The sequence below is a fragment of the Ochotona princeps genome, chromosome 3 (genome assembly GCF_030435755.1).
Source record: "Ochotona princeps isolate mOchPri1 chromosome 3, mOchPri1.hap1, whole genome shotgun sequence".
Taxonomy (NCBI): domain Eukaryota; kingdom Metazoa; phylum Chordata; class Mammalia; order Lagomorpha; family Ochotonidae; genus Ochotona; species Ochotona princeps.
In genome coordinates, this window is record NC_080834.1 from 28,938,996 (window position 1) to 28,962,117 (window position 23,122).

Genomic DNA, 23,122 nt, shown 5'->3' on the forward strand with positions numbered 1-23,122 from the left:
ACTCCCATTAAAAGAATGTCCCAAAGCCTTGGGACCCTGCACCTGCATGGGAGATCCAGAAGAAGCTCCTGGCTTTGGATTGGCTCAGCTCTGGCCAATGCAGCCACTTGGGGAGTGAACCAGCAGACAGAAGATCTTTCTCTCTGTCTTTCTTTCTCTCTGTAAATCTGACTTTCCAATAAAAATAAGTAAATCTTAAAAAAAACATGTAAACACACCTGTACAGTATGAGACTATAAATTTTCTACCTTTGCCTATCCCTAGCAAGTCAGTATACATTTTAATATCAGAAAGTTAAACTTCAACTGTTACTAAGGATCTATGCTATCGTGATAATTCAGGGGAACATAGTGGTAGGAGAAGACAAGAAGGGAGGAAGGGGAGGGACAGGCAACACCTAGACCTACAAAATTGTATCGTGGTAAGTAATAAAGACACTTGAATAATGAAAAGAGCAACCACTTCCGCTTTCTGAGGCACCTGACCGAGACAGGATATGCAGATTTCTCCAGCCCTGGGACTCTCCGAAGTTATCCTCTCATGAGATGCCACTCGGAATCACCAAGGGTCAGGGCCAAAACCACATCCAGGAAGAGGGATCCTGGGCTCTGGGGGCAGGTTCAGGACTGACGTCACATCCAGGAGGAGGAGGGATCCCGGGCTCTGGGGGCAAACTTCAGGACTGATGTCACATCCAGGAGGAGGAGGGATCCCGGGCTCTGGGGGCAAAGCTCAAGTCTTGTCTTTACGATGACCACTGCACTGTGCTCCTTGAAGGCTGCCCCTCACTCCCTGCGTAGCTATTGTTGCTTGCTCATCTGCTGGCTAGAAGGTGTTCCCACGGGATCATGATCCACTGGGCTTCCTCCCCAGTCGGCCCCCACACCATATCAGAGGTGCTGAGCTGCCCTCCCATTTAGAAACTCCCATTTCCAGAGGACTCCAGGGTCTTTGGATGATTACAAGTCACGTGGGTCCTGCCAGCCCCACAAACTAATCATTTCACCCCCCTCCTCCAGCCATTCAGGATCACAGGCAAGTTTTTCAGGTCACTAGCCCCTTCCAGGATATGGTTCAGAATGTTGTTTCCAAAGTAATTTCCTAAACCGTCAGGGAGAGCCGGCCCTACATGTCCACGCCTGTGTGCACCATCACCTGATTGGCCTCCCCAACTAGCGCATATGCTCCTTGGCAACAGCACCTGTGTCTTTTTACTTTGGGCTCACTGAGACCCAGCCACTGTCAGAAAGCAGAGTGTGAGCTCAAGAACTGTGTTGATGGGGTCGAGGTTGTGGCACCTTGAGGTAAACTGCCCCCTGAAGTGCCAGCATCACGTATGGGCACCAGCGTCCTGGCCGCTCCACTTTCCGTTCATCTCCCTGTTAACACACCTGGGAAAGCGCAGAGGACAGCCTGAGTGCTACAAGATCTGGAGGAAGCTCCTGGCTCCTGGCTCCTGCCTCCTGCCTCCTGCCTCCTGGCTCCTGCCTCCTGCCTCCTGGCTCCTGCCTCCTGCCTCCTGCCTCCTGGCTCCTGCCTCCTGGCTCCTGGCTCTGCTCTGGATCAGCCTTAGCTATTGGAACCACACAAGGAAAGAACCAGCAAATGGGACATTCTCTCTCTCACGTCCCCTCTCACACTACTCCCCCCTCCTCCCTCTCTCTTCTTCTTTCTTCTCTCTCTTCATTCTCTCTCTCTTTCTCTCTCTTTTGTACTCTCCTCTCTCTTTCTCCCTGTAATTGTGCCTTTCAAAGAAGATAAATAAATCTTTTTTTTTAAAATGGGATGGAGGAACAGCACAGTGGTTCAATAGGCTAATCCTCCACCTTGCAGCACTGCCATCCCATATAGGCACCAGTTTATGTCCCAGATGGTCTGAGTGCCTGGGCTCCTGACACCCACATGGAAACTCTGGATGGAAAATCCTGGCTCCTGGCTTCAGCCTGACCCAGCCCCAACCAATGTGGTCATCTGAGGAGTGAGCCAGAGGACAGAAGATCTCTACCTCTCCCTGTTTTTCCCTCTTTTTATCATTCAAATAAAAAATGATACACAAAGAAAATAAAGCTATAAATAAGTCAGAAATTTGCAGTCATTCTCAGGACCAGCCTGGGGAGCAACAGGCACCCTGTGGAAGCACCTGCCGGCTCCTGTAACAGCACAGGGCCTGGAGCAACGGGCACCCTGTGGAAGCACCTGCCGGCTCCTGTAACAGCAGAGGGCCTGGAGCAACGGGCACCCTGTGGAAGCACCTGCCGGCTCCTGTAACAGCAGAGGGCCTGGAGCAACGGGCACCCTGTGGAAGCACCTGCCGGCTCCTGTAACAGCAGAGGGCCTGGAGCAACGGGCACCCTGTGGAAGCACCTGCCGGCTCCTGTAACAGCAGAGGGCCTGGAGCAACGGGCACCCTGTGGAAGCACCTGCCGGCTCCTGTAACAGCAGAGGGCCTGGAGCAACGGGCACCCTGTGGAAGCACCTGCTGGCTCCTGTAACAGCAGAGGGCCTTGTGCTTTAACCATCATTGAACAGCTCTTGATTTCTGGAAGGGTTTGTTAACTGGAGAAAGGCATGGCTCTGCAGGTTGTTAGAAACACTTGACCTCCAAAGGTTAAGTTAGCTCTGTGGGCATCGTCCCCTCTAACAACATAAGCTCCAGAAAGCAGGGACACTGTCCATCTCTGCTGCCTCCCCAGCCTCTGGTGCTCTGCCTGGCATGTGGCACTGCTCATTCTGTCACTAACATATCAAATGGAAGCATTGGCGTAATGCTAATTCTACCTCCAATCCAGCTTCGGACAAGGTGAGCCATATTCATTTGAAAATAACTGGAAACTACCAAACTGCTGCTCCCTGGATTACAAAACCTCAGAACCAGACAGATCCTTATACGTCCTTTACGTGGACAGTGACAATTACAATTGGCAGCTAATGACATCTACAGAAGCATCTTGTCACGGGTGATTGTGCAGCTCACGCCCAGTTCTGGGAAGTGTCTCACGACAGGATAAGAAGCACACACTTGCGGGTGCAGAAAACTGAGAACCGTCACACTCTGCTCTTCCGAGAAGGCGAGAAGGGGCAGCCCTGGGATTGGACACCTTAGGACCGCCCACAGCGGCTACTTTTGCTGGGAACCCGGCCAGGGAAAGAGGCTGCTGACATGATGTGTGGCCAGGATGGAGGGCAGGTGCCAGCACTGCTGAGTGTCAGGCAGTGAACAGGAGGGGAAGACCAGGTGGCCCAGTGTGACCCGAAGGGACAGCTGGCCTGGGAGAGGCTGGGCAGAGGAGCGCAGGAGCGGAGTTTTCACTCAACCTCCTGGGCTCAGCCTGAGCCCCTTGGCACCTAGACCTACACCTGTCTTTGACAACGCCATTATTCTTGATGCCAGTTTCAAAGGAAGCCCCGGGGGTGACACCATGATCAGACCAGGGACATTCAGATGCTTCCAGCAGGTTGGCAAAGAACACAAATTGTACATCATCTTCCCCTCATGCAAGCCAGTCACAAGCACGAACAAGCCACAGCATTTGCAGCCTTCATCTAGTCTTGGTATTTCTCCCACTGGAATTCTCCTACAGGCAGTCCCAGGGCACCCCAGCTCCAGCTGGCACCTGGCGCAGCCAGGGCTACACTCTCACTGGCTTCCCAGAACTCCTGGAGCAGATCATACCTGGGCTCCCCATTATCTCTGCACCCAGCTTCCAGGTCCGGAGCCTGCTGCTGCTGACGGGAGTCCCTGAACAGGAGCCCCGTACAGTGAGACCCTCTGCTTGGGCTCCCTGGCCAGCCTGATGGGGCAGTGTCTCTCCACAAAGGCCCCTTCGCATCCCCATGCTCCTGTGATCTCGCACAATGCACCCACCCTTCAGCTCTGTCTCCTCAAAGGCAGGGCTCCCTTGGGCACTCCAGACCAGCACCTGCCAATAGCCGCGACCCAGGAGAGAGCGCCCCTATTTGATGAAGAACACGAACCTAGGGCTGCAGTTATGATGAAACAAACTAAACCTCTGCCTGGGATACCGACACCTCATGTGGGTGCTTGGTCAAGTTCCAGCCACTCCACTTCTTATCCAGATCCCTGCTGATGTGTTTGCAAAGCAGCAAAGGATGACTCAAGTGGTCCCTGTACCCATGTGGGAGACCTGGACGAAGCTCCTGGCTCCTGGCTTCAGCCTATCCCAGCTCTGGCTGTTACAGCCATCTGGGCAGTGAATCAGTGGATGGAAGGTGTGTCTTTCTGTATCTCTCTTTCTCTGTGTGTAAGTATACCTTTCAAATAAATTTTAAAAATCAATCTTTAACTGGACAGCAAGCTAAGATAGCTCAGATAGCTTCATCAGAGCCCTTCTCCCGGCTTCCCTTTAACCTTCTCCGTGCCAGACGACAGCGGTTTACACACTGATAGAAAGTGCCTGCCTGGTTTCCAGCTCAACGCCCAGCTCCTCACCGCTCTCCCACTGCCCTGACCCCGGGCGGCTGCTAGACACCCAGAGAGCGTGTGCCACGTGCAAGTGCAGCCAGCGAAAGCGCTGTGACCACGAGCCCAGCAGTCACTCACGTTCTTCTCGGCGGCTTCGGGGTCGTCTTGCTGGGCCTCGTTCTCTCCACTCTCTTCGGTTTTCTCTGTCCCCTGGTAGTAAAGGAGACCCAGGTGTCACCAACGCTGGGAAGCTCCCCGGGGAGAAGCAGGCCACGCTGGGCTGCAGCCTGCTCCTTGAGGAGCATGATGCATAAAGAATACACACTCGGACCTCCGCAGCCACATGGCTACCGCAGCAGGGTGCGCTGAACCCCAGAACTTACCAATCCATACATGGTTTGCTGTCTAGGATTTGGATGGAGGGCTTTATGGTTGTAAATACTAAAAGATGAATGTTAGGTACGTAGGTGGGTGGATGGGGAGAGAGAGAGAGAGAGAGAGAGAAGAAGGAAGGAAGAGAAGGAGGAAGGATGGATGAAGGGAGGGAGGAGGAAGAGAAGAAAGATAGAAAGACAGAAGGCAGAAAGGAGAGGAGGGGGAGGGAGTTGGCAGGTGGGCAGGCATACAGATGGCTGGACAGACACACGGGTAAGGTAGGTAGACAGTGACAGGACCCATGGTCAGCCTGACAAGGCCACTGAGAGGAGAGCAGGATCTGCCCCCAGCCCTTACCTCTGTGGGGCTCTCCGCCTCTCCCACCACATCTCCGTTGGAAAGGGACGAGGCTTCCTCTGGCGCTTTTGTCACCTGCGTCACAAACGGAAAGCATCTGGGTATTGCCTTGTGGAGCGCAGCTTGCACTTCTCAGTGTCCTTGATTGTGAAATTACACGTGTGTTCACCCCTCACTTTGCCCTCACAGCCACACGGTGACCTACCCGGGTAGGACACGCATGGATTGCCACCTCGCATTAGAGAACAGACGTAGAAAACATCGCACTCAAGTCAAGACAGAACTAGGCCCACACCTGCTACCTTCTGCTCTAGGAAGCTGTTTCTCGTCTTTCAAATATCGAATTGCTTTATTGCAAAAGGCGCTTCAAGTTCATGGGAACAAAGTAGACCATGCAGTCAGCCGCTAGGTCCACTGTCCCACAGAAATCAATATGGAAGAGTTGGTCTGTGCCTAATCCTATCTTCACACACTCAGAGGCGCTGCTGGGAGTAGGAGGTTGGCCTGTAGCTTTTCTGAGAAGCATGAACAGAGCGACATCCGAACATGGGCTTTCCAACATGGTTCGTCACAGTCGTTCTTCTGACTTAATTCTTACAGTTCTAAGTATTAAAGATATTAACCATCTCCAACCATCCAGAATGCTCCCACATCTACAAAGTGCTGAGGAAGAACTCCAAACACAGCTAGGAATGAGATGGTGGGATTTGGAAAACTAGGTTTCTTTCCCAGTGGCAGCAGTAATGTGTCCCTTTTCCTTCATTTTTGTGACCAGTGAAGAGGGTTGCTCTTCTTAATCTGTGCCAATCTGTTGAGGAAAAATGGAATTTCACTTTTTGCTCTTTTACACTTTCCTGATTACTAAAAAGGAAATTAAGATTTGGATGCACTACTAGTCACTTACACTTCCTGTCCAGATTTTCCGCCACCCATGTCTTGTCTAACGTTTATCTGAGATCCCTTGTCAACAGAAATGTGACCTCTAGTCCATAATGTAGGTAAATCTGAAAGTGTCCTAAGTAATGCCTCAACTGTTCAGGAATTTTAACTGTTTCATCTGTTCAAAATGTTACACACATATACACAAGGCTACTTCAGAAAGTGCACAAAGTGGAATTGAAAAAAATTTATAATACATGGTTTTTTCATAATATGCATTTTTTTCAGCAATGTTTTGAAGACCTAAAAAGATACAAAATTTGAAACTTTTTGACAACTGCAATCCCAGCATGGCCAAGTAAGTCTCTGTTAGGCACAATCTTCCAACAGATAACGACCATAAGGTGCAGACAAAGCCAGGAAATAACAGAAAACAGAAAATAAACAACTAAGCAAAGCAAGAAGATTCAAGAGTGATGCTAAAAATGAGACTGATTTGCACGCTGTATTCACAGTCGCGTTATCCACAACAGCCAAGAGGTGGAATTAACCCAAGCATCCATTGGCAGGTAAATGGAGGTTGGTCTGTACTCAGTAGAATACTGCTCAACCTTAAAAACGGAGGAAATCCTGTGACACACTACAACATGGACAACCCTTGAGAGGAAGTGAGACAAGCCTGTTTTATAAAAACATGACACACTTGAGACAGTCCAATTCATAGAAGGAAAAACAGTGGTTATCATGGGCTGGGAGAGGAATAAATGATTGCTCACAGAATTTCAATTTCGCAAATCAGGAAGTTCTAGAGGGGTCAACATTAGGGTGCAGCGGGTTAAACCGCCAACTACAATGCAATATCACACATGAGTGCCAGTTTGAGTCCCAGCTGCTCCACTTCCAATGTAGTTCCCTGCAAGTGTGAGTGGGAAAGCAACAGAAGACCACGTAAATGTTTGGCCCCTGCAATCCACATGGCGACCTGGATGGAGCTCCTGGCTCTGATTTCAGTCTGGCCCAGTCTCAGCCTCTGCAGCCATTTTTGGAGCAACCTTGTAGATGAAAGACACCTTTCTCTGTTTCCTCCAACCCACCTCTAAAACAAATGTTTTGGAAATATGTTGCATAATAATGTGAATATAACTAACATAACTGAATGGTACACTCAAAGATAGGCTTTAAAAAAAATAAAGATAAAATTGACACAAGATCAGTTGCTGTTTTCAGAGAGTAAACCAAAAACAAGATCTTGTTTAGGAAATAAAAGCAAATAAAAAGTCCATAGGTTTCCTCCCATGGAGGTAGATGGGTGAGGGGAGCTGAGGAGAGGGACAGAAACTGGAATTTTATTATCCACTATATAATGAGAACAGAATCCTAGACAAGAAAGAAAGAGGAGCCCCAAATTGTCTTCATAAACTGCCAAAAATATCTAGCTTCAACTATAGAAAAAATACAATAACTCAGCTAATATTTGAGTGCTACTGATTGTGGAGTCTACCATTTAAACCAAGTCAACGCCTGGAGAAACCGGAACTTTACTGCTACACCTGCTCTGAAAGCCTGATCCCAGAATGCTCCAAACCAAAGCCTTCTGAGCAGACCTGACACCCCAAAAGTGTCATTCAACTTGCAATGCAAATATAAAACCAGGGAGTTTTTGCCAGAGGTAGACACAAAAGAAAAGCTGATGAGTGCAGAAAGATCTGGAAGGTACAACATGAATGCCCCTAATCAGCCTTCAAGTGCGTGGGGCCTAAATGGACAGAGCTGGACCCACCCTCTCACCTGGAAACCAAACATGCCCTCAGGCCACTATGGGGGCCAGCACAGTGGCTTAGCCAGCTAACCTCCAACAGCAGTACCAGCATCCCATATAGACAGCTCTTTTTTTTTTAAGATCTATTCATTTTTATCACAAAGTCAGATATACAGAGAGGAGAAGAGAGAGAGGAAGATCTTCCATCCGATGGTTCACTCCCCAAGTGGCCACAATGACTGGAGCTGAGCCAATCCGAAGCCAGGAGCCAGGAGCTTCTTCTGGGTCTCCCATGCGGGTGCAGGATTCCAAGGCTTTGGGCCATGCTCAACTGCTTTCCCAGGCCACAAGCAGGGAGCTGGATGGGAAGTAGGGAACCCCTATGGGATCCCGATACGTTCAAGGTGAGAACTTTAGCCACTAGGCCATCACGCCAGGCCCATAAAAACCTATTCTAATCCCAACTGCTCCACTTCTGATCCAGCTCAGCTACGGACTGGGAAAACAGTGAAGGATGGCCCAGAACCCTGGGCCCCTGTGCTCATGCAGGAGACCTGGAAGAAGCTCCTGGCTCCTGTCTTCAGATCAGCTCAGCACTGGCCACTGTGGCCATTTGTCAAGTGAACCAGTGGATGAAAAATTCTCTCTCTCTGTAAATTTGCCTTTCCAATTACAATAAGTAAATCTTTTTAATAAGTGAAACACTGGGCAGAGATAAGAACTGATTCATTTTCCTAATTTCAGCCTCTTCAGACATATACGTTAGGCTCACTTCATCTCCTTCTGCTGCGTTCACCCGTGGCAGCTCGCCCGAGTCTTTCCTCCTGCTTTTCCTTTCTTTCTTGGCCGCCTGGAGCGTGTTTTCTCCTTGTTTGCCCAGCGCCACCCCTTAGTGGTGAGAATCCTTTGGTTCTTAAAATCACTTGGTCTGGCCCTGCCACAGCAACCGAGGGCGGGACTGGAAATTCAATAAATCTGTAGCACGCTAATTGTTAATTGGATGGGTTCATAGAGTCCACAAATGTTATAAATAGCTCCAATGGCCCAAATGACAACCAGATGTCCAAACGATGTTGTAAAAAAGAGCAGAAAAAAGGTTCCCTGCTCCAACATTCTTCTACTGTCTTCCTCCCTCTGCCAACGACCCCCATTAAGCAGACAGATCCCTCCTTGGTGGGGGGCGGGGTTCAAGTTCCCTCCCCTCAATGGCATGACGGCCTTCCTCCATCTCACATCTAAGAGCAGCTCTTGTCCCTGTAGCGCATATCCATGCCCACAACTCCTGGATTCTCCCCAGCTCATGGAAAATTCCCAGCTTCACTATTATTAACGCTCTCCTTTAAGAAACACTCCCTAGGCCTGCACTGCGGCTTAGTGGACAAAGCTGCTACCTGTGGCCTCGGCATCTCATCTGCTCCCCTTCCAGTCCAGCTCCCCGCTAATGCTCCCGGGAAAGCAACAGACGAAGGCCCAAGAGGTTGGGCCCTGCACCAATGCAGGCCATGCAGAGGAAGGTCCAGGCTCCTGCCTTCAGACTGACGGCCATTGCAGGCCTCTGGGGATGAACCAAAGGAGAGGATCTATGCCTTTGTAATACGGAATTTCCAGTAAATACATAAAGCTTTTTAGGAAGGAAGGAAGGAAGGAAGGAAGGGCGGGCTCCTCAGCGGGGCAACAGCTTGACCTGTACGCTGCACTCCCAGCCATCTGCCCGCGCCCCAGCACTGCAGCTCCCTGGAACTTCCCACTGCACAGGCTCTGACCTTCTGGTAAGGAGAGTTCCCTAGGGCCTGCTCTGCCTCCCAGCCAGCTCACATTCAGTGTTCTGACAAAGGACAGATCCCGCTACTGACGCTGATAGCACGGGAGACGGCAGAGGGGCGAGGAGCTGCTGTTTCCAGGCTCCTCCTGCAGCTACAATGCAGCACTTGGTGGACCGAGGGTCCCGGAGAGCCACTCCCGTTCTCTGGAGCGAGGCACTGACTCTTCTCCAGCCCTGCTGCCTTGAGAACTCCTCTGAGGCGGCGCCCCTCTGTGCAATCCTGAGACCAGGGCAGCGGGAGGGGCTGCCGGCGGAACTGCAGCAGCATCTGCTGGAAGAGACCCGCCCAGCACCTCTCTCCCACCTGCCTGTGGTGAAGGAGTCCCTCTCCTCCACACTCTAGACTCTTGCCTTCCGCTCCTGGTTTCTATGGCATAGAGGACGGGTTTGTCACTCTGGTCCTCTTAAGCTGGTCACGTGGGCCTCCATGGTGCCCATTCCCCCTGATGCTCGCCTCTATGGTTTTACACTGGAAAACTCCAGGCAGTGCTTTGGCATTTCAAGTTTACGTCTCTTATGGGTCCCACCTCTTGCTTTGACACTTCTTTGGTTGAAGCCACCATCATATGTTCAGCGTGGGCTTCTGCCCCCTGGTGGCTAGGAAATGCTGTGCTTACTGAAGTCTGGCCGCTACTCAAAGAAAAGGAAAAATGAATACCAAAACTTGTCACTTTAAATCCTGGACTACAAATTAGATTCCCCAACTGTATCATCTACGCCGTATTCCTCAGACAGGAATCCACCTGCCAACAGAAGATGCTACCCTGACTCTGAGACAGGGCTCCAAAGCCTGTGTTCAGTCAGCCTGCTGAGCCCCTCCCAAGGCAGCTCCCGTGAAGAGGCCAGCCCCCACTGAGACGGTCCACTGCCAACACCGAATGGTCACACACAACAGGACTCCTAAATTGCAGTCTTTTAGGAATGTTGTGACTGGGGAAAGCGCCAACCACCTGTGTGCCATGGCTTGGATAGGGTCTAGGTGTCCCCAGTCCATGCATTGGAAGCTTCTTGGTCTTCAGCGTGATGATGCTAAGAGGAGGTGAAACCTTTAGGAAGTGAGCCTGGTAAGAGGTCAGCGCTGACCCATCCCCTTTCTCTGGCTTCCCATCTTCCTGTGAGATGTCTCCTCTCCACACCTCCCTCCATGATGGTCCCCTTTATCCTTGGTGACTCTGGCTGGGGTGGAGGGATGCTCATGAAAAGCCGAATGGATACCACCACCCATTACAGCCTCCTTAACTGTAAGCTAAATAAACCTCTTTTCTTTATAAAGTGTCTGACCTCAGTATTTATAGTAGTAAAAATCAGCCTCGTTCAATACGTAGCTGTTTTGGTTAGCTTGCTTTACTGTGATGCTTCCCTGAAAGGTTGCTACAAGCAGCCAGAAACCAGAATGCTCCCTCCATGGAGGACTGCTTGGAACCCCATGAAAAAGGATTCCAAGCCAAACACGTCAAGGGGCAGGTTTCAGATCAGATGGCTAAAAGAACTTTAACATCGTTCATAGCAGCACAATCAGTAATTGTCAAAAACATGGAAGCAGCCAAAATGCCCATCAGCAGAGGATTGGGTAAGAAAGCTATGGTTCATCTACTTCATGGAATACTACTCAGCTATTAAAAAAAACAAAATACAGTTCTTCGTGGCCAAATGGGCCAAACTGGAAACCATAATGCTAAGGGAAATGAGCCAATCCCAAAAGGTTAGATACCACATGTTTGCCTTAGTTTAAGATGATATGTTATATAAAACACGTTATGTTATGTATGTTATGTTATATGTTGTGTATAAACTAAAATTGAAATGTCAATGAGGTGGTCACAGAAGGTGGTTAAGAACTCGCATTTATTTTTAACATATTGGTTACTCAATACTATGTCAATTACTTCCATAATGATGTAAATTTTTGCTGATGGTATGTTGGAGCTTTTAATTGATCGGGATGATATTCTGTTGGCTCTGTCTTCAGACCAGAGAGGGTATACCTAAGAAGCCGTTGAACTTGACTGGACAATAAGATGCTGGACTCTATGTTTGGTATATGCTTGCAATGGGGGAATCTCAACTGAACTTGAACTGTGGTTATGCAACAAGGTGGAGGAATCCACCATGGTGGGAGGGTTTGGGGACGGGTGGGGAGAATCCCAGTACCTATGTAACTGTGTCACATAATACAATGTAATTAATGAATAAATTTAAAAAGAAAAAGAAAAAAAAATGAACTTTAACATCAGCAGGCAGAGTCAAAATTTTCCAAAGCCTTAGTCAGGACATAAACGGATGCAAGAGACTGCTAACCCAGTATCCAGTGGAATGATGAATCACACGGACTAAAGGAATCGGTTGGAAAAGATGCACAGTTTCGCTTGGAATATTGCTGAGGTCATTTTAATAATCCTACAAAGGGCTTTCCAAAAGCTCCTGGAAAACGCCTGTCATGAAAAAATCATGCATGCACTTCAGAAACTTTTGCCTCAAAACAAAGTTGCTTTTAATTCTATTTTCCTGTTAGTTCTTCTTAAAGATTAATCTATTTATTTGAAAGGTAGGATTAAAAGAAAGCAGAAGGGGCCAGCACAATGGTTCAATGGCTAAATATTCATCTTGCAAGCACAGAGATCCCATCTGGGCACCAGTTTGTCTTCCGGATGCCCTACTTCCCATCCAGCTCCCTGCCTGTGTCCTGGGAAAGCAGTAGAGGATGGCCCAAAGCCTTGGGACCCTGCACCCACATGGGAGACCCAGAAGAAGCTCCTGGCTCCTGGCTTCGGATTGGCTCAGCTCCAGTCATTGTGGCCACCTGGGGAGTGAACCAGCAGATGGAAGATCTTTCTCTGTCAATTCTTTCTGTAAATCTATCTTTCCAGTGAAAATAAACAATTATTTTTTAAAAAGATTTATTTATTTTTATTACAAAGACAGAAAGATCTTCCATCCGATGATTCACTCCCCCAAGTGACCGCAACGTCCAGTGCTGCGCCAATCTGAAGCCGGGAGCCAGGAACCTCCTACAGGTCTCCTACACGGGTGCACGGTCCCAAGGCTTTGGGCCGTCCTCAACTGCTTTCCCAGGCCACAAGCAGGGAGCTGGATGGGAAGTGGAGCTGCCGGGATTAGAACCGGCGCTCATATGGGATCCCTGTGCTTTCAAGGCAAGGACTTTAGCCTCTAGGCCATGCCGCCAGGCCCAAAAAATAAACAAATCTTTTTTAAAAAGAAAGAGAAAGCAGGAGAGGGACACAGAGATCTTCCATCTGCTGGTTCATTTCCCATATAGCCACAGCAGCTGGGGCTGGGCCAGCCAGGAGCTTTAGTCGGAACTCCAAAATGTGTGATTCGGCCATCTTCTCTGCTTTCCCGGGTGTTTTAGGGAACTAGAGCAGCTGGATCTGAAACCAGTATCCCTATGTGCTGCAGGAAGTGGTTTTACCTCCTATGCCACAATGTGAGCCCCTACTGACTTTTCTTTATGACTTCATTGAAGGGCGGAGAGAATGTTAGCAACAGAGAGCTCCCATCCTCTGACTCCATCCCCAAATGTCTGCAATGGCCAGGAGGCCTAAGCCATGATCCATAAACTCAATCTGGGTTTCGCACATGGCTGGCAGTGACCCAAGCACTTGGATCTTCACCCCGCCTCCCATCGCCTACATTAGCAGGAAGCTGGAACCAGGATCCAGAGCCAGGAATCAAACCCAGGTAGTCTGATATGGGACAGCAGCAACCTCACCGCTGTCTTAACCAATAGGTCAAACGCCTACTTTCTGTTACCATTCTCAAGTGCTCTTCCAATTTCTGGATACACAAGGAAGTCTTTAAGCTTTCCTCTTCAGCTTTTTATAAATCATAACCTTGTAGTAGACCCTGTTTCTGTAAACTGAAATGAAACATTGGCGACACCTAATCTCCTTACCTGAACCCCCTTCAGAACTTGCTATCCAACTAGGAATAACTATTTTGGTTTTTATGGCAACACAGCTATTTGCATAGTTCCAATGAGTCTCTGTCTCCTCTCTTGCCAAGGCACGGCTGCAATGCTGGTTTTGCAACAAGACCTGACCTGACATTCACTAGCGATGGCTACTGGAGCAGGTGCTTACAGAGCCTTCTGGGGGCACAGCATGGAAACTTAGTGGCTAAAGTCCTTGCTTTCCAGCACCTGGATCCCATATGGGCACTGGTTCATGTCCTAGCTGTCCCACTTCTATTCCAGCTCCCTGCTTGTGGCCTAAGAAAGCAGTGGAAGTCATCCCAAAGCCTTGGGACCCTGTACCTGCAGGGAAACCCAGAAGAAGCTCCTGGCTCCTGGCTCCTGGCTCCTGGCTCCTGGCTCCTGGCTCCAGACCAGCTCAGCTCCAGTTGTTGTGGCCACTTGCAGAGTGAACCAGCAGATGCAAGATCTTTCGCTCTGTCTCTCCTTCTCTCTGTAAATCTGACTTTTTAATAAAAATAAATAAGTCTTATTAAAAAAAAAAAAGCTTTCTGGCAACCAGCCTGGCGCTGCCCGATTGAGGCAAGAGAAACCTTGGAAGCAACAATGCCTCTTGGGCTGCTCACAATCCTTTCATAAGATACGTTAGTCTACCTCATGGCTAAGGAGACCTATCTTTAGCTTTAGCAAGATTGCTTTTGCTTGCTGACACTTCTCCACGATGCTGTTTACAACAACATGACACTGTGAAAAGCAATATCGCTTCCATAAATCAAGTGTTTGCATTCCCAGCTATACTTGACATGCTTCCCCCCTGTGTACGTGCATAAACACCCATCAACCTGAGCAAGGCTGGCCCTGCCAGGGACTGAGCGGGACGTGCTCTCAGTGGGGATGGGGGATCTCTGTGCAAATCGCTTATGCCCCCTGGGCTGCAGGTTCCCCCTGGGGAAGGGAAGCGTCTCAGGCATCCCACGCCTTTCTTCCACAGAAAGAAGATTCCATTTAATAAGATGAGACTTGCTCACACACTGGGCAGGGTCCACAAGCTGAGATTAGAGACTGAAATAAAACATGATGAGACATAGCAGAGTCTCGGATGGAGTCCCACGGATCTCAAAGCATTATACTGTCTTAAAAATAAATTTTTTATGGCCCAGCGGCATGGCCTAGTGGCTAAAGTCCTCGCCTTGAACGTGCCCCGGGATCCCATATGGGCGCAGGTTCTAATCCCGGCAGCTCCACTTCCCATCCAGCTCCCTGCTTGTGGCCTGGGAAAGCAGTCGAGGACGGCCCAATGCATTGGGACCCTGCACCCATGTGGGAGACCTGTAGGAGGTTCCTGGTTCCCGGCTTCAGATCGGCACAACACCGGCCATTGCGGCTCACTTGGGGGAGTGAATCATCGGATGGAGGATCTTCCTCTCTGTCTCTCCTCCTCTTTGTATATCTGACTTTGTAATAAAAATGAATAAATCTTTAAAAAAAAAAACACAAATTTTTTAAAGCAACGTTCCGACCCACCGTTCTCTCGATCCCTTCCGTTTGAAGGCGCCTGTTGAACATCACCTGAATGTTCCAGGGATTCCGGCTTCGCCATTCATCACTACCACCCAATCTGCAGAATTAAACATCTCCCATAAACTACATCAGTCTGAGGCTGTCAACATAATCGAAGCAGTTCTGGATCCTGTGTCTCACCTCAGTCTTCTGCATCGATGAGTCACGGGTTGTGTGAGGTGTAGCTGCCTCTGCTCTGCCCTTCCTCGTCTGTCCTCACGGTCACAGGAGACACGTACGACACCGCGCTACACACCCTTCTCACTCAGCTCCCGCCTCCACCCCCCTCCTATACTGGGTGGTCCGGAGACCTCTGCAGCCCGCCCCTCCCCTGGCTGTCCTGAGTGAACCACCGCCTGCTGAGAGCACGTCCCCTCTTCTGCAGGTTCCCGCACCGTCCCACAGGGGCGTCTTGCCTGTCTTGTCTACCTGTCTAGCTTCTGCTGCATCTTCAGGTGTCAAGTGTGCTGTAAACCTTTTTTTGGGGGGTGGGCGGTCAGGAGACATTCTTAGCCCATTTTCGGTTGCTGTCTCAAGAGCAGCTAAGACTCTGGGACAGTAAAGAACAGAAATGGGTTCTAAGGCCTGGGAATGTCCCCGGGCATGGCGCTGGCAAGGCCCCGGTGCTCCAACCGATGGCACAAGGCAGAGGGCCGGGCTGCATGAGCATGAGCGGAAAACAGGAGGGCGGCCTCCCCTTCCATCCCCGTCAGAGCAGCCCCATGACGGCCACATCGCCGCATCAGCGTTGGAGAGGACAGGCCCCAGGGACAGGAGTCGCCTGAGGTCGACAGCCCAGCCACACAGTCACACAATGACTAACTCACGGCGGTGGCACAGGCCTGCGCCTCCAGATCGCAGAAGAAAGCCCCCAGCTGCCAGCTCACTGCATGATACATGCTCAAGTACATTTTCCTAGAGGAATAAATTATTAACAACAGCCCTAAGTGGCAGGTGGGAGCATTTCTCTTTTAACTTAATAACTCGAAATAATAAACACTAAAGATGTTGCTCCCAGGGCAGTCACTAGGGATGCCCGCATCTCTCACTACAGTGTCTCTTACGGGGTTGGAGACCCAGTTTTTTATCCCAGTCTGCACCTCGACAGCAGTGGGTGACAGCTCAGGAACGTGGGTCCTTGCCATCCATGCGGGAGTGTGACAGAAAACACGGACAGAGACAGGGCACACCCAGGCTCTTCACCGAAAAAGCTTCTTACTCTTTTCTGTCAGCAAGACCCAGGGGAGGGTTTTGCCTGCAAATTCTGGTCCACAAACCAAGCAGGGTTCTGTCTTCTACAGTCTATCACAAACAACTTTTGGTCCCGTAACACATACTCAGTCATATAACTTTTGATTGGATATTTGAGTGCTGCAGCACTGTCTACCCAACCATCACAGAGCGTCCCACCTGCCCACAATCACTGCATCTGACCTAAGAGCAGTGCCTCAGTTGACCCAACTGCATTGTGGAAATTCTCAGAAAATCCCCTCCTTGCTGTTTCCAGAAAGCCCCTGCTTAAAAGGCCAAATAGAAGCTCGCTCGCTCTCCTCCTTTCAAATTAAATTAATAAATCCTCAAATAGATAAAGTGTATGTAGCTTCCAAAACATCCCACTGGCCACTTGGATCTTCCTGGCTTGACATAACTCTTCCTTTAGAGCAGTTTGCCTCGGGTTTTAGCGAGGCTGTCTGTAAGGATCCTGACCAGGCAAGGCACAGGCTGATCACCAAGTGTTCTCTCTGTTCTCCAAGAGGAAAACGTCAACCACACACCACGTGAAAAAACAAAGCATCAGCACTTGCTAACATTTCTCATGAATCACACAGAACCTCACCAGCACTGTCTCCCACCAGCAGGTCAGGTGTTCTAGGTAACTCCACGGCTTTTCTCACATTGATGATTCCCAAATGTCACCTTCCACCCAGCTCAATCAGATTGCCCAGGCCACCTGTAATGATTGTGTTACCATTACATCTTATGACCTGAACGCTCTTAAAGGGTACTGACTGCATTTCATTCTCACATCTCTTCAGCTGACTTCAGTCTAGAAGCAGTCCCATTTCCTTGAATTTATTGGCTTTCTGTGACACTGAATGCTTGTGAGTCTTGATTATCTTCTAAAATGGTCCCAAATTTGTTTGGGCTGTGTGGTGTTTTTTCTGCCTAAACTAAAACTTCAAGCTAGTATTTCTTTATTCTCTTGTTTGAGAGGCAGAGAGACAGAGACCTCTCGCCTACTCACCCACTCCCCAGACGCCCACAGCGGCCAGCAACGGGCCAGGCCAGCTCCAGGAGTCTCCCACGTGGGTGGCAGGAATCCAACCACTCACGCCGACACTGCTGCCCGCAGGGTCTACACTAACAGGACACTAACACCAACAGCCTGAGCCAGAACCAGAACCCAGAACCCAGCCACCCTCACAGGGCACCTGCGCATCTTAACTGGGAGACTGAACACCCACTCTCAAGTCTCTGTTCTGACTGTTAACATCAGGATAAAATATTGACATGACGGTTACCTCTATAGGAGACAAGGAGAATTTTTTATGGTTTACTTAACGACAGTTTCCTTCTAACAAATACATGAGCCCTAAGCATAAGGGGGTGGAGACACTTCTAAATTCATGCACACGACCTGATTCCATTTATGAATCAAATAGACTCAAATTCTAGCTTTCCTGTCTATAAGTTCTGTGACCTAGAGTAGGCTAGTTGGACATTTTCATCCTTAGGATTCCTTTACTTGTACGTTTTCTTTGATATCTGTTAAATGCTTGTGTGTGAGCTAGGTTTTTCTGAGACTAGAATTCCATTTGGAATTCTATTGTAGAGGTTTCTATCTGTTTTTGTGTTTGTTTTCTTTTATAAGGTATATTTACTTATTTGCAAGCCAGAGTTTACAGAGAGAGAGAGACACACAGAGAGAGAAGAGAGAGGTCTTTCATCTGCTGGTTTACTTCCCAAATGGCCACAGCAGCCAGAGCTAGGCCAGTGCAAAGCCAGCAGCCAGAGCTAGGCCAGTGCAAAGCCAGCAGCCTGGAGCTTCTTCCAGGTCTCCCGCGCAGGTCCAAGGTGCCATCCTTTGCTGCCTTCCCAGGTGTATTAACAGAGACCTGAATCAGAAGGGAAGCAGCCGGGACTTGAACCAGTGCCTATATGGGATGCAGGTACAGCAAGCAGAGGCTCAGCCTACTATGCCACAGTGCTGGTCCCCCTGCTTTGCTTTTTTTTTTTTTAAAGATTAATAAAATTCCCATGACTCCAAAAGAGGCAAGCTTCGGAACATTCCGTAAAATATGATCACAATTCCAAATGAAAAATAAGACAAAAAAGCAGCATGATGTTGTGCTTGTAGGAATAGAGAAGGGTGACCTCCAGGAAAGCAGGGAAATGGGCTTGGAAAAAGGAACAACAGGGTAACCTCGTGACTACAATGTTTGAGGTCTTCATCCAAGGAAAACTGGCTATGACATTTCTTCTGGAGAGGAACAGATAGAATTATAAAGTGGGCTCCAGCAGAATGGGTGTTGGACGGAAGTTGGCATCAACAGCCACAAAGAGCTTTTTCTAAGTACACATCCCTGGGCCTCACAGCAGGCTTGGAGAGCTCAGCCATCTGATTTGTTGTTGTTAAATTGTCTGAGAGTTTCTGAAACACAGCAGCCTGGTATACGAACAACAGACATGCTGAAAACAAAATTAAACAAAAAGTACCCACGTGTCAAGGCCAAGTTATTTACAGTGATCCATCGACCCGGTGGGTGAACAGTGAATACAGAAGGTCTAGTCATACAATGGACATTATCCTGCCCTAACAAAGAGGCACTGACTCAACCTGAATGGCCAGGCATAATCAACATGACGTTGATGAAAGAAGAGAGCCACCTGTTCTGTGATTCCGTTCAACTCTACAGAGGGGAAGCACAATCAATGCCTTCTATGGCTGGGACGATGTCTGCATTACAGAGTGACAGCTGAAGGGCACTGGGTATCTTTCATGGGAGTGGCACAGTGGCATTACAAGTTAAGCTGCCACTTGAGTGATGCTGACATCCCATTTAGGCAACACTTTGAGTCCCAGCTGCTCCACTTTAAAAAAAGGATTTATTTTATTTTTATTTGAAAGGCAGTGCTTACAGAGAGCAGGAGAGACAGAGGGAAAGGGATTTTCCACCCAATGGGTCACTCCCCAAATGGCCACAATAGTAGGAGCTGAACTGATTCAGAGCCAGGAGCTTCTCTGGGTCTCCCACATGGGTGCAGGAGCCCCAGAACTTGGGTCATCCTCGTTGCTTTCCAAGGCCAGAGCCAGGGAGCTAGATCAGAAATAGAATAGCCAGACTCGACCAGCACACCCACATGGGATGCCCCTGCCCCAAGTGAAAGGTTAGACCCAAGCTAGCCCTGAGCCCCAACTGCTCCACTTTTGACCCAACTCCCTGCTAATATCCTGGAAAAGCAGTAGAAGGTGCCCAAGGCCTTGGGCTCCTGCACCCATGTGGGAGACCCAGAAGAAGCTCATGGCTCCTGGCTTCAAGCCTGGCTCAGTCCCACATTGTAGACATTTGGGAAGTGAACCAATAGAGCTCTCTTTGTGTGTTTCCTTCTCTCATTCTGCCTTTCCCTCTCTGTAACACTGCCTTTCCAATAAAAGTAAATGTTTTTAAGAACTATGTGAGCCCAGCGGCGTGGCCTAGCGGCTAAAGTCCTCGCCTTGAACGCACAGGGATCCCATATGGGCGCCGGTTCTAATCCCGGCGGCAACACTTCCCATCCAGCTCCCTGCTTGTGGCTGGGAAAGCAGTGGAGGACGGCCCAAAGCTTTGGGACCCTGCACCCGCATGGGAGACCCGGAAAAGCTTCCTGGTTCCCGGCATCGGATCGGCACAGCACCAGCCGTTGCGGCTCACTTGGGGAGTGAATCATCGGACGGAAGATCTTCCTCTCTGTCTCTCCTCCTCTCTGTATATCTGACTGTAATAAAATAAATATTCAAAAAAAAAAAAAGAACAATGTAATAAGCTGAAAGTTAAGAAAAACAACGAACCTATATAGCAAGAATAAGAAGCTGGGCCCAGCCTGGTATCCCCGAGGCTGAAGTCCTCGCCTTCCATGTACCAGGATCCCATATGGGCGCTGGTTTTTGTCCCACCTCTGCTTCACTTCCCTTCCAGCTCCCTGCTTGTGGCCTGGAAAAGCAGTAAAGGATGGCTCAAGCTGCTGGCTTTGGACCTGCTCAGCCCCAGCCACTGCAGCCACTTGTGAGGTGGATCAGTGGGTGGAGGATCTTTCTCTCTGTCTCTCCTTCTCTCTGTAACTCTACCTTTCCAATAAAAAGAAATACATCTTTTAAAAGACAAATATATATATACACATGTATATATATGAAGCTATTCATTAAAGGAACATCCAGAGCAAACCAAATTTTCTAAAAAAAAGAGGGAGAACTCTTAAAAAATCAAGACAGGAAAAACGAACAAACAAAAAATAACAGTAGAAGAAAGATACAGTAGAAAGCTAAAGAAATATTACAGAAATCAGAAACAGAAAAGAATATGGAAAACGGCAGAGAAAAGACAGGAAAACCAGGAAATCATTCCAGAAGGTCCGACATTCAAGTAATAAAAACTGCAAAGAGAAGGGACAACCTACAAAGAAAAGCGAATGCCCACGCCCCAACACCTCCCTCCTACAACTGAAGAAGGTGGCTCCCCAGATTAACAAGCCCGCAAAGGCCCAGCACAAACCAAGGCCTACAACCTCAGGATTGGTCAGGCCCTAGATGCCCCCAGAGTTGGGAGGAGTAAACAGCACCATGCAGAAAGCCTCTGCTGACAGACAGCCATCCACATGTTCGCAGCAACTCGGGCAGCCTGAAAGGCGAGGGCCGCGGCACCTGCACCGCTGGCCGAGCGACGCGGCATCCCACTGGGACGCGAGGAGAGATGAGGCCCGGCCTGACGCGCCAGGTGTGAGCACAGGCACCTGTTTTATAATGATCCTTGAGGGACTGGTGGACCCTCCGATAGTATACTTGCATTAACTTGGCACAAAGTAAATGCTGAATTGTTTCAGTCATCCTCGGAGAAATGAAATCCTACATCGACAGGCAGACAGGATGAGTAGGTTCAAGAAATGTGCAATGTGACACATGAGTGACACAGCACATTTTGACAATGTGTGTTCTTGCCACAACAAGGGGCGGGGAGCAATCTGGCACAGCAGGTTAAACAGCTGCCTGTGACGCTGGCAGCCAGCATTTGAATGGCAGTTGAATCCAGTTATTCAGCTTGCAAACCAACTCCTTGTTAACACATCTGGGAAAGAAACAGTGACGGCCCAGGCACATGAGTCACTGCCATCCACATGAAATACCCTGTTTTCTTCAGAAAATCAGTCAACCCCAGGCAGGTCATCCCTGTAATGAAAACTGGACTGTCAGAAAAGCTTAGAGAGATAAAATCTCCTCTCCAAGACGGAACATTCCCTTACACTAGAAAACCCCTTAGTGGGCTTCGGTTACAAAAACTAGAGCTGGTCTAGGGTCACCACCGCCCATCAATCCAGGGTCTGGAAGCAGGGGGCTGAGCAGCCGTGAGAACTGGAGAAATGTCAGTAAGAGAGATGGGAGAACCGTCTGGAAAGCGGGAGGAGAGAGGAGGGAAGAGAGCATGGGCTCCCCATGCCAGGAAAGGGACAGGGCACCCGGAGCACGGGAAGGACAGGGCACCCGGAGCATGGGAAGGGACAGGGCACCCGGAGCACGAGAAGGGACAGGGCACCCGGAGCACGGGAAGGACAGGGCACCCGGAGCACGAGAAGGGACAGGGCACCCGGAGCATGGGAAGGGACAGGGCACCCGGAGCACGAGAAGGGACAGGGCACCCGGAGCACGGGAAGGACAGGGCACCCGGAGCACGAGAAGGGACAGGGCACCCGGAGCACGGGAAGGACAGGGCACCCAGAGCACAAGCAGAAGGGACAGGGCACCCGGAGCACGGGAGGGACAGGGCACCCGGAGCACGGGAAGGGACAGGGCACCCGGAGCACGAGAAGGGACAGGGCACCCGGAGCACGAGAAGGGACAGGGCACCCGGAGCACGGGAAGGGACAGGGCACCCGGTGCACGGGAAGGGACAGGGCACCCGGAGCACAACCAGAAGGGACACGGCACCCGGAGCACAACCAGGCCTTCCACGCTGTCCAAAGCCATGGTCTCCTTCAGCACTACTCAACATGACCAACCTCGCTTTGTTGGGTAGGAAATGACGCCATACACCCCTGGTCCCACACACGCTGCATCCTCCTCCACCCAGCTGCAAACGTGCAGCTTGCTCCCCACACCTAGCCTGGCTCCTTCCTCAGCTCCCTCTGCTTCCACAGCCTCGATCCCATGTTGTGGCTTCCGCATGTGCACATTAACCTGCCATAGTGTGCTACCCCACCGCCTCACTCACGTGTCTCACTGGAGCTTAATATCCCTGGTCACACGGGCCCCGCTTCAGCACTACAGGGTCCATTTTCCCTACTCGTAGCCTCTGGGCGTGTCTTAGCAACCCACCCTCCATGTAGGCTCTCCAGCTGTGCCTCCACTCCTGGCCTTCATGAGAGTGCTAAGAATCTGCCCAGCTCCCTCCTGCCTTGCTCGCCTCCTGTTTGCTCTTCCCTCTGCCCCATCCTTTCCCGTCCACTTCTCCTTCATCTCTGGCCAGGCAGGTGGCCGAGGGTCCCTAACAGGACATGTGCCTTCACACTAAAGCACCAGCTCTCAAATATGACACCTAACCTAATGTGACTCCAGTAACAAAATCCTATGCCAAATATTAGGTATTAAATCACATGTAATTGCCTTTTTCGTAACTGTTCATAAGATTGTGCATCACGTTACAAGTAAGTCGACCATGCCAAAAAAGTAATTTTCAATAAAAGGTAAGGCTTTTCTCTCATTAGCCAAATGCAAACACTACATACTGGGGAAGGAATTAGCCCAAGAAATCTTAAATGGCTCAAAGT

General features: G+C 49.7%; 1 protein-coding gene across 1 annotated transcript in view; it reads right to left on the minus strand.

Moving 5' to 3' along the window:
* SH3BGR (SH3 domain binding glutamate rich protein) overlaps window positions 1-23,122 on the minus strand; it is a 61,235-nt gene that overhangs the window by 14,534 nt on the left and 23,579 nt on the right. Inside the window, exons 4-5 of the mRNA XM_012929507.2 lie at window positions 5,156-5,230; window positions 4,562-4,633 (exon numbers count right to left, since the gene is read on the minus strand). Of these exons, the coding sequence (XP_012784961.2) occupies window positions 4,562-4,633; window positions 5,156-5,230 (147 nt within the window). The remainder of the gene's footprint in view (window positions 1-4,561; window positions 4,634-5,155; window positions 5,231-23,122) is intronic.